Source organism: Vidua chalybeata, chromosome 2 (genome assembly GCF_026979565.1).
Source record: "Vidua chalybeata isolate OUT-0048 chromosome 2, bVidCha1 merged haplotype, whole genome shotgun sequence".
Lineage (NCBI taxonomy): Eukaryota > Metazoa > Chordata > Aves > Passeriformes > Viduidae > Vidua > Vidua chalybeata.
The window spans coordinates 39,554,374-39,568,626 of record NC_071531.1 but is presented as its reverse complement, the minus strand read 5'-3'; the positions used below and the strand labels follow the sequence as shown (position 1 = coordinate 39,568,626).

At 37.0% G+C, this 14,253-nt stretch overlaps 1 protein-coding gene across 1 annotated transcript in view; it reads right to left on the bottom strand.

The window, feature by feature from the left end:
• The window catches only part of STK24 (serine/threonine kinase 24), a 51,530-nt gene that overhangs the window by 27,935 nt on the left and 9,342 nt on the right, over positions 1-14,253 (bottom strand). The window contains exon 2 of the mRNA XM_053936080.1: positions 10,580-10,810. Within this exon, the coding sequence (XP_053792055.1) occupies positions 10,580-10,810 (231 nt within the window). The remainder of the gene's footprint in view (positions 1-10,579; positions 10,811-14,253) is intronic.

The window sequence follows — 14,253 nt, the reverse complement described above, 5'->3', positions numbered from 1 at the left end:
CCTTCCCCTTCCCTGTCTACCAGGTAAATAAGTACTTCATAACCATATGTACCAAGCCATTGCCTTATGGGGGGAAAACCTAACTGCTAACTGGGGTAAATCTTTTCCCAAGAAGTCCACTTACAGAGACACACAAAGATTAATGTGTGTGTCTCTGTAAGTGGCAAATAATGACTTATGTGGTCTTATGATAATCCCAATAGATCATTTACTCACCTCTTATAAATAGTCACCAAGAAGGCAAGTAATACAAAAATGTAACCCATAATCAAAGCTCCAAATGGAGCTGAATACTGATACTGGTTATTGATGAACTGTACAAGGTCCCAAACCAGAAAATCGGAAGCAAAAGCAAATCAAGAATTTGGAACCAAAAGTAAATTAGCATTAGTTCACAGAATTCTTTATCTCAAATAAATTACATTACATCTAAAGCAGAATTAACAAAAGAACCTTGCAGCCAACGAATACTGAGATTAGCAATTTCCCCCCACAATAATGTCACCCTACACCTGTGTATCTTAAACCTTTTTCATTGAAGTAGTTCACATCAATAGGACTCATGGGGTTTAAAATTATTCCCTTCTCTATACCAGAAACAAAACTGCAACAGAAATATGAGGCACAATAACCCCTTCTTCTCCATCACCCAAATATACAATTCCTCTAATGTTTACATCTGTTCCTATTTACCCATTACATCAAATTAAATTCAAAATGAAAGTTACAAATCAGATTTACTTCTTACCTCAGATATCAATCCATTTATTGGTTTAATCCCTTTTTACCACAACTTTCAACATCTTCTGCACCCCTGCTCTGCAGCCTATCAAGCTATCCTCTTTTCCTCCCCCTTTTGCATTCACATGCTATTAAATTCCACTACTCCCTTTACAGAACACACATAGGCCAATCCTTCAGAACTCTTACTACTAATGGTGTTGTACACATTTATCAACCCTACAATAGCTCAGGATGTTCAAATCAGATTTCTGTCAAGCTCATCATTCCAGTCCCAACAAGACATAATTCTTCTGGAAACTCCCTTTTATTTTCCACTTTTTGTCTTTACAAATTTTACCCTGACTCTTAATTACTGACAAATTTTACCCTGACTCTTAAAAACACCTTATATTCACATAAATAATTTCCATTCTCTCTTCCTCTTTTATGTTTCTGTTTTGCTCTTACAAGTTGCTGTTTCAAGAAACTGTTGAAGGAAGCAGAAAGAGAGAAAGCTCAGTACCTCCAAATGATCACTTTTATCCCAACTGTTATGCAACAGCTTAGAATTTAATAGTATAAAGAAAGAACCTTAAGAATTTGTTTGAAAACACTGGCTACTGAATACAAGAACTGCAATGTTTTAGAACTACTACAGTCCTTATACCTATTAATTGGGAAAATTCCCTTTTGAAGTGCAGTACTTCTGAGTCTAACAAACTTTTTCCAAATAACAATTTCTGAAAGTTCAACATTCGACCATTTAAAAATGCTTACTGACACATTTTGAACCATGCCATAATGTCTCTTAAGTGTAAAGAATGTAATTCCTCTGCTTTTGTACCAGTATATGCATACAGAGCACACAGACACTTAGAATTTGACCCAAAAAGCTGTATAAATGCCAACGTATAGTTAAGTAAAAGAAAGTTAACTAAGCAATACAGACTACCTAAAACTCATATTCAAGATGCAAGAAAAACACAGTAACTATGTAAGAGCACCAGACTATGATGGCCGTAGGTAAAGAAGTTTTCAACCAAAATGTTTTAGAGGTTCATGAGAACATCAGACCAATAGGTTGGCAGCCACCTGATGGCGGACTAATCACATTCTAGATGAAATGCTTTATGCCAGGAAGTCTATCTGAGCAAAAAAATGGGGAACCAGCCCACAGAACTAATGCACCTAAGCCTGGGCATAAATACATACACACACTCTTTTTTTCAGCTCTACTGCTGGCTGATAGAAGAAGCTCCATCAACAATGTATTGGCAGTGGGCTTGCATAAAACTTTAGACTAATCCGAACCAGCAGTGTGCAATGCTCTAATCCTTAAGACAACAGATTTAAAAATATAAATAAAAAAGAGGTGATTAGTCCCCTCTCCACTCAGTGAGCTGAACCACTTCACTGAAAGTTCCAACAGCCTCTGTGGCCACTTGCAAGGCACAGCTGGCCCTCCCCTTTGCAGCAACAGCAGCAAAAAGTTTGCACTTCAATGCCACATTAATACTCTATTTTTAATTATTTCAATTAATAATTGAAATAATTTCAATTATTTCAGCAAGAAGTGTAGCAGTTAATGCACAAGTTACAGAAGAACATTTGACACAAGATTACATATGTTTAGAAAGCAATGCTGTGTGATCCTCATCTGCATGGTCTAACTAGATGAGGCTTCATGTTACAGCTAATCTAGAAGTAAGCCATTACCAAAACCTGTGGTACTTTTCTCTCCCCCCATCTCCCAGTTTTTAGGCCACCCAAGTCTACCTTTTTTTATTTATATTTTTTTTGCACCTGACCTAGCAGTTCCGCAGACACAAATCAGAACTGGCTGATCTGTTAAGTGTTCAGGGTTTGCTCTTTTCAAGGTTGTTTTTGGTAGGGACGGGAGAAGACATTGAGGAAACTTGTCTCCCAGATGAAACAAGTCATGATGCAGCCAACAGATCCAACATGAGTTACATGGCAGGAACAGGTATGCAGGATGGGGAACAAGATACTGCTGCTGCCTATTTTTCATACCTGTTAGATCTGCCTAAAGGCAGGTACTGAGATGTGAAATTACACACATACCATACAGAGGTCAGCAATCACAGCAGTACAGAGGCAGCTTTTAAAGCCAAAGCCATCACAAGGACAACACAAACATATTACTTCCAATAAATGATATTTTACATTAAGCTTTCTAAATTTTTATTTAAAACAAGATCAGAATAACACGATACAGTTAAGTACTTACACAAAGTACAAAATATGGTTACTACAGACTCTCAGTTTTCTTTGAGATATACTAGGTGATGCTTCCCAACCTTGATATACTTGTACAGTAAGAATTACTTAGCCATAAAAGGCTAAAAGTGCAGAACTGATTACACTGATGAGCAGCAAAATTTTTGAAGTCACCATTGTTTACTAGGCAGATTTTTCAACAGATGTGAAAAAATAGGGCAATATGATGCAGATTCAAGAAAGTGCTAATAATCCCTCCAACTGATAAAGGAAAATACTGGAATAACAAGTTTCTAAAACTACAATTTGAAACAGTACCTTTGAACATGACAATGCAAACTAGGCACTTTTTTATCATTAAGAGCACAGCAAATGACTACAGGGAAAGACAGTAGTAAAGACTATGGACAACAAAGGTTCAGAGTTCAAGGTAACATCCCTGAAATAAGAAGAGACCAAATAAATATGAAAACAGGACTTCACAGCAAAACAACATGACTCTAGAAACAGAGATACAGGTTCTTTGGCATCCTTTTGCCTTTGTCTTATTTATGGCTACTAGGGGCTCTATCAGTGGAAGCTTCCTACTCATTCGCTCAGTCAGCAGACTGACAAGACCTGAGAGCCTATCGAACCTTCTTGCCGCCTCCCTCTGAGCATCTCCACATTTACTACAGATAAATGAAGGCAACACTCATTCAACGTCTCTGCAGGTAGGGGAGAAAAGGAGGCTAAAGGGAGACCATATTGCACTCTACAACCACCTGAAGGGAAGCTGCAGTGAGCTGGGGGTCAGTCTCTTTTCCTAGGTAACAAGTGACAGGTTGAGAGGAAACAGCTCTAAGTTGTACCAGGTGGAGAAATTTCTTCATAGAAAAAGTTTTTTCACTTCGTAGAAAGGATTGTAAAGCACTGGAACAGAGCACCCAGGGAAGCAGTAGCTACCACCCCTGGAAGCATTCAGAAAATGTGAACACATGGTTTAATGGTGAACAAAGTGGTCATGGTGCTAAGCTGATGGCTGGGCCTCATCTTGAAAGGTCCCCTCCAACTTTAACATGTTACAACTCTATGGTTCTAACACCCATCCAAAGTTCAGGGTCTGTAGCTGCAAAAGTCAGCTCTGCAAGGGCACAAGCTGCTGCTGTGGGGCTGGGCACAAAGCACAACAATGGATCATCAAGAAATTACACATTTCACTGCTCCCTATGCTGAGGTAGAATCCCCTGTTGCAGGGGATTCTATAGTCTTAAAAGTTAAGCAGGAAAAATCTCTGTTCTGTCTCCCACCCCTATAAGCATGATGAAGGCTGCCTGCTATATCAAATGACAACAGAATGCACCAAGTCCATTAACTTCTGGCTGACCCACAGCATACATTTAAGGTCACCTCAGTTCAGTGGTGCTTGTAAATGTTAAAGCAAACCAGTTAAACCTGTAAACCAAAAGAACACCAACTTTAAACTTATTGAAGTCCCACATAAACACCCACATTCCAAGTTACATTACCTACAATATTCAACACATCCACATTAAAGTTCATGAGTCTCCTAAAGCATTTGAGCTCAGGCTTCTTTAAATTCAGCAAATACTGACACAAAAAACCCAAAAACCTGCCAGTGGCATAAAATCCACATCATATAAGCTGTTCCAATATTTAAGCTGTCTACCCTTTGAAAGAGTACACGAGATTATCTGATGAGATTTGCTTATCTTTACCACTCAACAAGTACATCTTGTCATATTTTGGCATAACTGATTAGAAAGCACTAAACTATCAGAAAGGGCTTTCCTACATACACACTGAGTCACTTCCAACCTTCTCTTAAAAAGCAAAACCTAGCCTGAACATCAGTCATCCTCCAGAATACAGGCTTCCCAAACCTTAAACTGTTCATGAGAAGCTCTTTACTGACTGCATTGCAGTTTTCCAGCCCACTGTGAACTGGCCACGTTATTCTGAGAAGAGTATCACTGATCCTGTGTATACCAAAGCCCTAACCAGCACAAAACTTGCTAAGGCTCAGACATAGCACAGTTTACCAACCTCACATTCATCTGATTACAAAAAATAAAACCACAGATTAATTTCAGAATCACCATTTTTCATAAATAATTTTTTGTTCTGGCTGGAGTTCATTTGCCAGAACTCATTATACTACAGAATTCAGTTAATTAAACTTCATAAAAGCACTTTCTTTTTTTAATTAGGGTAGACTGTGTCACTCATAAAAGTTAACCAGAAGCTATTTTCTGTGTTCTTGCTGTTTATAGAAACACTAGCTCGACTTTCAGCAGTAGGTATATTACATCCTAGACATGAAATAAAAATCTATACAGGTTTTATGCAACAAAAAGCCTAAAGTGAAAATTATTGGCAGCTATCCTTTATGAACCTTCTATCACTGCTGCCTATAAACTTTTTTAAAAGAATTCTTAAAATACATTCATAAAATGGGAAGCTGTCTGTGTGAAATAAAGGGGGGAATATACTATAAGTCGTCTTCTTCTTGGGTCAGTAAATTTAACAGTTTAAAAGAGGGTATTCTCTGAAGCTCCAAAGTGTGCTAGAAAAATATATTTGGAGGATGAAGAAACACAAGCTTAGAGACAGTAATATTTTTTAACATACATACTACAAAACTAGTTCACTACCAGTTTGATATCATTTGCACCTAGTTACAATGCATGACGAAACTACTTATAAATTATCTGCTCTGCCATTATGTATATATGTACAGAAGTCTAAGACAAATAAATGAAATTTTAACATATACATACATATAAACACATCAATCTCAGCTTTTGACCATATACACTTATTAAGCTAAGCTTGGAGTGTAATGCACATATACATACATGCAAAAAAGTCGAGGGTCTTTAACCTTCAATGTTTTAAATAGAAACACAGATTAATTTGCTCATATATTTCTAAATAATAAAACAAGATCAAGAAGTATAAAAACATTATTAAGTTACAATAAAGCCATACTTAAAGTTATTAACAAAACTGAAGAAACATTACCAGAGAAACATCTGAATCTTGAAAATAAAACCAATTTCAAACAACAAGGACAGGAGAAACAACCATAGAACCAAATCTAACTAAGCTCTTGAAAAATTGGTAAAGCGGAATAAGATGCAAAAAGCAGAGCCAACAAGCTTCTAGACTGAAAAGGTTTTAGAATAAGTAGCATAGCAATACTTCCTAAGAGTTCCAGCACAGCAAAATTAAGAAGAGACAGCAAATTTCAGCCAAATTTATAAGAAATTTTTTAAAAATTAGCAAAACAAAAAGAATCCCTAATCCATTACAAGGAAGAATGTGAATGCTGTTAACCTAAAATCTAAAGTAAACAGATCCAGAGAATTTAATGAATTAATTCTATAAGGATCTAAAAAGAACTACTATTCTTCTATCCTTGGAGCATTTAATCAGATCATAGAGGAACAGATGAACCTTTCATTTGGAAGACAGCAAGGACCATTAATACAGGTTTTTAACACACCATGGCAGATCCCAGGAATGGCAATCCCTGTAGAAATCTGCACCCACGTAAACCATGAAACTGCAATTTACTTTAAGATCAACACTGCAGTTACTTATTTATCCTGCAGTAGACAAAAGACCTTTTTTTCCCAAGAGTGGGAACATTAAGACATTGTATTTAAAAATACAATGCTTTTAGAAAAGGGTATTTCCATTTCTGTTTTATAGAACTACAACCTAAAGGTGTACCACAAATAAATTTATATTCAGAATGACAACCTAAACTGGTACCACTTCACTATTGCTTTTGCTCTATTTGCATGAACTCTGATCACAGCAACTGCACACAAACCTCCAACAACAGATGCACAGAACAAAGTCTAGAAGGAATGCAAGACTTGCTTTATGGGAGCAATAAGTTGCTTCTTATTTAAGACTCATTGTGCTAAAGCAGTAATATTTAATATGAACAGATATGGCTTAGGTTTTGGATATGAAAGAAGAATTTGCTATAAAGTAAACACACTTCCAAAATATTCAATTAGGATATACAGAGAATTGCAGAGTAAGAAAATTTAAAAAGGCTTTTGGGTATATCACACTATTCTAGGTAGAACCTAAAAATTAATCGCTGTTTTTAAAAAGTTACTAGAACAAAGAAACTTTCATTAACTCATTAAATTGTCATAGTTATTTCAAGCTGTCCTACCATGCATATAATCAGAAGGCACCAAGAGCTTGACAAGCTCTTCTCACATCATCTCAAGACAGCAAGAGGCCTCAGGCAAGCACAGTCGTATTATACAAGCCTTCTAAAATTTCAAGCAACAGGTTCTTGAACACACTGGCATCTAAAATCACCTAGCTTAATGTAAGAAGGTGTAGAATAACATAGAATGAAGAAAAATATAAATATTTCTCAAAGACAGATTATTCGGTTTACTAAAAAATAAACAAATATTTAAAAACTCAAGCCCAAAACATTCTGCCTACTTAGAGAAAGAATAGCAATTCCAAAACAATTTCAATCTCTCTACCAGAATAATTAACAGAAAATCAAATTAAGAGTTCCCTACAAACAGTAACTCTTTCTATCCAACCTCCACCAGACAAATGGTTAACACGCATGAGGCTGCACAGACTAGAGGATGATAACTGATGAAGTGGCTGGCAATATAAACTGAGATCCTATTGTTTTCCTACTTGCTTACTTCAAAGAAGTTTGTTCTGTGACAAGACATTATTATCTTTCTTGTAATTAGTGCTAAACTGTCCAATCACAGAAGAAAAAAAGTCTCCTAATCACTCAACACATGGAAAATTAATGTGTTGAACATTCTCAGTGACAGATTATCTGCATTATCAGAAACAGAGCTAAAAGATGGTCAGACCCTGAGAACTACATATGGCAGTCCTGGCTTCCAAATACAACAGAGACCTGCAGGAAATAAACTTAGATTTCTAGCCAAGAATATGAACCAATTCATTTAAATGTTAATATAGTCCCTTTTGTGCATGTGTGTGTATATGTATGTGATGACACAGTATCTCTATCTGATAACAAGACCTTACTCTTATTTTAGAAAGCAAAGAGAACTGCAAAATGTTTCCTTTGCAAAGATTCTACCACTTCAGCATCACCTAATAACCATGACACATTAATTTTTAACAGCATAAAGAATTGAGCTTTTTGTTTTGAAGACCAAAAGTGCTGTAGTATCAAGTGTCTTACAAACAACACACATTCACAAAGAACTGAAGCAATGAGTACATGAGTAGTTGCACATTCTACTAACTGTAGAAAGATCTGTACTTCACTGCAAAAGTAACTGAGTCACGCACAGCCACTACTGGCGCTGTATCTTAGAAAGCTGACACAAGCTGAAAAACTCACAGGCTACTGAACTGAACAGAAAAAGGGATATGGAAGGTATCAGAGGGTCCCCCTTAAAACAGTAAGCACAAGTATCCCTACTGACCCTTCATCCCAGCCAAACTCATTCAGGGTACAGAGCCCTACAATCTCCTCTCACCTTCCATTAGGAAAAGCAGCCACTGCCATAATACCTTCCAAAAACATCAACATTCACTTGGATCAACTTTGAACACTGGACTTCTTTTTCAGCCTCATTGTAATTATACACATTTTTAAAACTAATAAGAGGTTTTCCCATCAGACATTTTCTTATATTCTATTTCTTATCCTGTAAGAGCTAATACCCCTTGCTGGTTTCTCATGTGGGCACAAATGACACCAAGGGTAATAGGAACCATCACATTCAATATCAGGGCTCTGGAGACGAGGGTCTGGAGGCCCAGATAGTCTTTTCCTTAATTATGCCAGTTTGGGTAAATGATGAGAGGAGAAGTAGATGGATTTACAAAGTAAACTGGCTGCACCACTGGTGCTGGCAACAAGGTTTTGTTTTAGAACTCTGCTGACTGGAAGAGATGGAACCCACCTCATGAAACAGGTCACATAAACCTTTGCCAACAGAATGGCCAAGCGGGTAAAGTAAGCATTGAACTAGGAGAAGTGGGAGAAGAGAAAAGGACTGTGTGACATTCCCTTGCACCCCTACTGAGACACAGACACACTCAAATACCTCTGTGAAGTGCTGGCACACCAATGAAGGCAGTATAGGGAACAAGCAGCAGGAATTTGAGATCTCTGTGCAGTTACAAGGCTTTGATCTCATTGCAATTACCAAGACATGATGAGGCAACTCATACAACTGGAATGTCACAGGGAAGGGCTACAACTGTTTAAAGCAGATAGACCAGGAAGCCACAGTGGTGCAGCTGCCATACTTCATCTATCAGTCCATGACAGTGTAATTTCAAAAGCAGTGGTAGAAGCCATGAGGAAAAATTTATCAAATTTATTGTGCCCAATTAGCTGCCTTCTGATGCTTCTGAGACCAAACCTATACCTAACACCAAAGTCCAGTAGTGGTAACAAGTTATCAGGTCTAAAAACCATTACCAAAGCCCTTCACTGATAAGATATCCAAGCAAACTGGTTCACAGCACAAGGAAGAAAGGAAAAACGGTCTCTCACTTGAGTAATGCATCTCCCAAATTACTTTAATCTCCCAAATTACTTTAAATGTCCTTTTTCCTTTGGAAATTAACTGGCAATCTCAGAATTACAGAGACAAAGCAGGGTTCCCCTTTCAGAACCTTCATTCTATTATTTGCTGATAAATAGAATACTTCGACAAAAGCAAAAGCAGACTGAAGTAAAGCATCTTCTGCCTACTTTCAACTTCAAATCCTGCCAAGACAACAATCTCTTATCTAAATTCTCATCTCACTGTCATAAAAGAAAGAGCTATCGAGACGGGAACAAAGTCTGCCCAAGGAATAAAGTAATACCAAAAGTTTCCAGATATTTCCACTGCTTTCAAGACATAATAAATCATTACATCTATCCAACTGAAAAAAAAAAAAAAAAAAAAAAAAAAAAGAAAACCTTAACAAAAAAGCAAACTATCTGGCACACTTCTAACTGAATCCTGACAATAATAATATGGCAGTAGGAGGAAAGGGAAACAGTCATAGTTAACAGTCATAGTAACAAGACAGTTAACAGAAATCCCTTCCATTATTAGCTTCACTTATGTCTAATGTGCAAAATTATTTACTTTCATATTTTAATTTTTAAATCACTCAGACCAAGGCTGGGTTCAGTCTCCTCAGAAGGACAACCTAAGAACTTCAAATGATCAGGGATCAAACCTTGACAACAAATTTCAAGGTTCACAAAACAGCTGAGACTAATTGCTTTTAATGTTCTGATAATTCAAATGCAGACTTAGGTTGAATTTTCTGAATTTAAATCACCTAATATTAAGAGAATCTAAACATATTAGAGCTCAATAAACTCATGTTACTTAAAGGGGTTTTTGTACAGAAATAGCAACAGACGTGCATTTTTTCCTATTAAATTCTGTCACACACTTCACAAAATATAGTAACTCATTCTTTCTTTAGAGTTGAAAGGAGAAAAATACATTTTTCTTCAACCGAGGTTTGACAAACCTCACCAACAAAAACAGGCACAACTGGAGATCCTGGAAAAGAATTACCTGTAAAATCAAATCACCACCATCTATGAGTATCTTACCTTTAAATAGGATCCATAATATTTAGTTACATATGGACTGTCACACTGACTCAACACCGTGATTTCTTGTTGGATGTCTTCTATTTCATCTTCTGCTTCTTCTAGGTCAATAATTTTTATAGCAACAACCTTCTGAGTCCGATTGTCAATTCCTTTAAAAACTTCACCAAAAGACCCCTTACCAATTCTCTCCAATTTCGTAAAGAGTTCTTCTGGATCTGCCTTCAGAGTCTGTTAAAAATAAATATAAAGAGAAAAGTTGCTCAGTATTTGTAACAAAACGTGGTGTTTTTAAAGGCAACAAACACTTCAAATTCTGCATATTCCTATTTATCGAGCTACCTTTTTCTACCTCCATAATGGTCATGTTCTTTCTAAATCCCTTATATGTAAACATAGATACATTTATGTTTCGCTGCATATAAAGAACAAACTTAACACTGTCTGTGTGTGAGGGTTTTATCCTCTTTGGCAACAGAAAATGTTGCCATCTCAATTTCTTTTTTTTTTTTGCCAATAAAGAGAATCCAGAATGAAAGATCATTACAAATATTTGCTTTTTATTAAAAGCAAACAGATCAAACACCACTACCAACAAAAGTAAGCCTTCAGTCTAACCTTTTCTCTTTAAATTGGTTCCCTCCTAGATCCCAGAATCCCTCTTTCATATTTTTCTTGCATCTCGTCCTCCTAAGGATTTCATTCACCTTCTTCAGTGCACAGAGCACTATTTCCTTTTTTTGTGTGACAAACAATCCTCTTCAATTTTCTCCTACTACGGATAACCTCATGAATAGCCATGCTTCCTCCTTCTCCCTGAAGCTAAGGTTTTCTCAATCAGGATTTTTTTATCTTTTTCTTCTTCTCTCAGTTGCGTAAAGTCATTCACTCCTAAAAAACATCCTGTTCCCAGCTTTCTTGATTTGAGCAGTCACATAAAAGTCACAAGTGCTCACCTAAACATGCAAATGCAGGACTTAATGCTGCCACATTTGGGTTTTCTCCACTATTAAGCATTCAGCTCATTACTGCTGCTCAGACTTCTCACTTTCAGTGCACAGATGGCAAGTTCCACAGTATACCTTCTTAATCTAACATGGAGCATGGAGCCCCACTAGCTAACAAAATATACATACATTACAACTACAGGTGGGTTGGACTGTATGATCTGTAAAGGTCTCTTTCAATCTGAACTGTTCTATGATTGAACTGGAAAAGTCAGAAATAGGGGGAATAGTCATAAAATGAAGAAAGACAGGATTACTTAGAAACTTGTCCTTAAGAAATAAAATTAACACTTTAAAAGGATGACACTCATGCTAGCTAAGTGAAAATACATCGTTGATATAGAAAATGGCTCATACAAGAAGAATTCAGTAATGCCTAAATAAGCATAAAACCACAGTTTATACTTATCCCAACTGTGTAGTAGCATGAAGAGGGGAATGAGAATTTCTAGGTTACCACTGACAAACACTGAAACAACATTTTCTCTAATAATTAAATTTAGCTTATAAAGCACCTCCTACCTATACTTTTCTGCTTTCACATCTCAAAGTTACATAATTAACCCATACAGCTGCAAGAGGAAGATACCTCCAGAGAAAGTGTGTTCTAGGCTATCTGAATTTCACAGCTGAAAGAGGTGTTTTGAGGACCAGGTAGCTGGGACTGACTGAACCCAAAGATAAACCCACTTGCTTCTCAAAGCATTTTATCATCATCTGGCACAAACTGGGAGTACACAACAACTTTTAGTACTTTAACGTCAGCTATAAGACATCATAGCTTTCAAATAATCATTCCAGGGACACATCACTGGTGAGATCAGCCTGAAGCAAAATCACTAAGTGTACCTGCTGCAAGACTTCACCAGCCCCAAGAAATTCCCCCTACTTTACATCTTACTGATCCAACCTTTTGTCCAAAGTCAGTTTTGGGAAACGAACAGAAGGGCATGGAGTTATATAACCCTTTTGCCATTAAAGGAATGGAGCAAAAGATGCACATCCCTTCCACCAAAAGCAGCTCATTCCTTCTTTAGTTTCAATGTAATGAGAACAACATACTATTACACACCATTAAACATTACATACATAATATCTCTATATAGGTGTATATCTATCTATATAGATATATAGATATATAGATATATAGATATGTATCTCCCACTTGGAAACCAGACATGAGCACTTCATGTTTTCCCACAGTCATCCCTTAGTTGCACTACCCTTACCAACACTTCCAGGGGCATAATTTCTAAGAGATCACAAAACTACAAACCAAATTGTGCTTACCGGTTCTTCTCATGCCTCACAGAATGCTCTGCTGTCAATATTCAAACCAGTCCTCTCTGAGAACTCTTCATGAATAAAAATAACCTTAACACCAGCATCAGATATCTTCCCTTGTGGAGAACAATTATCTGTCTACGCTTTCATACATCCTGTGTCACAAGTTGAGATGATGTGCTGTAGAGAGCTGTGCACGCCTAATCCAGCCACACAAGCCTTCTAGTTCCATTGACTAGCCACAGGAATCTGAGCATTACATCATTACAAAGGCATCTGGGTAAACCACAAACCAATCCCAGTTACAGCTGCCTAACACATTCCATGTTTCACCTCCTGAGACTAAAAAGCCAGCACGGCTCAGTTGCAGTGTACAGCAGTTGTTCACATGGAGAAAACGCAAGAGCTACCTGCCAGCAGCTTTTTTAAGTTCTGCTGGCTGTATGTATACACCCCCTATTTTCCCTTTTCCCCTTACCAATCTATGACTATCATATATTAGAGCCCCTTGTTTCACAGCACCACAGTCTCCAGAGCCTTTCAGGAACCTCACAGCTTCTTGGGATTCTGTTGTTAGGCTGGCAGTTTTATAAGACAACTGTGAAACAGAATTAACAATCACAGAAAAGCAAGGAAGATAACTGCTCCTGGAAGACCCAAGAAGAAGGGAACAACTGTTCACTTGAATTATTGTAATCAAAATTTTGCAGCCATTTTGAAATGTTAATTGTTCAATAATAACACAACTTAATGGGATCAAAATCATTATCAATAATAATGTTATTTCAGAAACTTCCTGTGAAATGACTAATTATTAAATCAAATAAACCCTTCCTTCCCAGTTCACAACTTTTGTAAATTCATTCCTTTGTTCTAAAATGGCAACTGTTAAGTTGCCATTCCTGAATTTTCCTCTGAGCAACAGGAGGTAGCAGTTGTTTCAAAAAACCCAAACAACACAGTCTTGCTCTGTAAGAAGGTCTCCATTTTCTTCTCAGAACATCAGCTGTTTGAAGTGAGAGCCTTAAACCACTGGCAACCTGTGTTTTTACAAAAACTAAGAGCTGGTTTCTTTAATGACCTGCTGTCTTTTGAAAATATAGAGATTAGGCCTCCAGATACATAATGAACTGCTTGAATCTGAAAGTACATGAGTGGCCAATTCCCACCCATTTTTCCAAGACCACATCTGGAAAGGATTCTTGCCAAATTTGTTTTTTGCTTGGTTTTGTAAATACTTCCAACAAAGACAAAATAAACAAATAGCTTTATAAATATTCTCTCTACACAGCTATGTAAAGAAAATTACTTCCACAGACACTGCCACTATGGTTTTGTTGACTCTATTCTTTGCAAACTTTTACTAAGCATAGAGTTTATTCC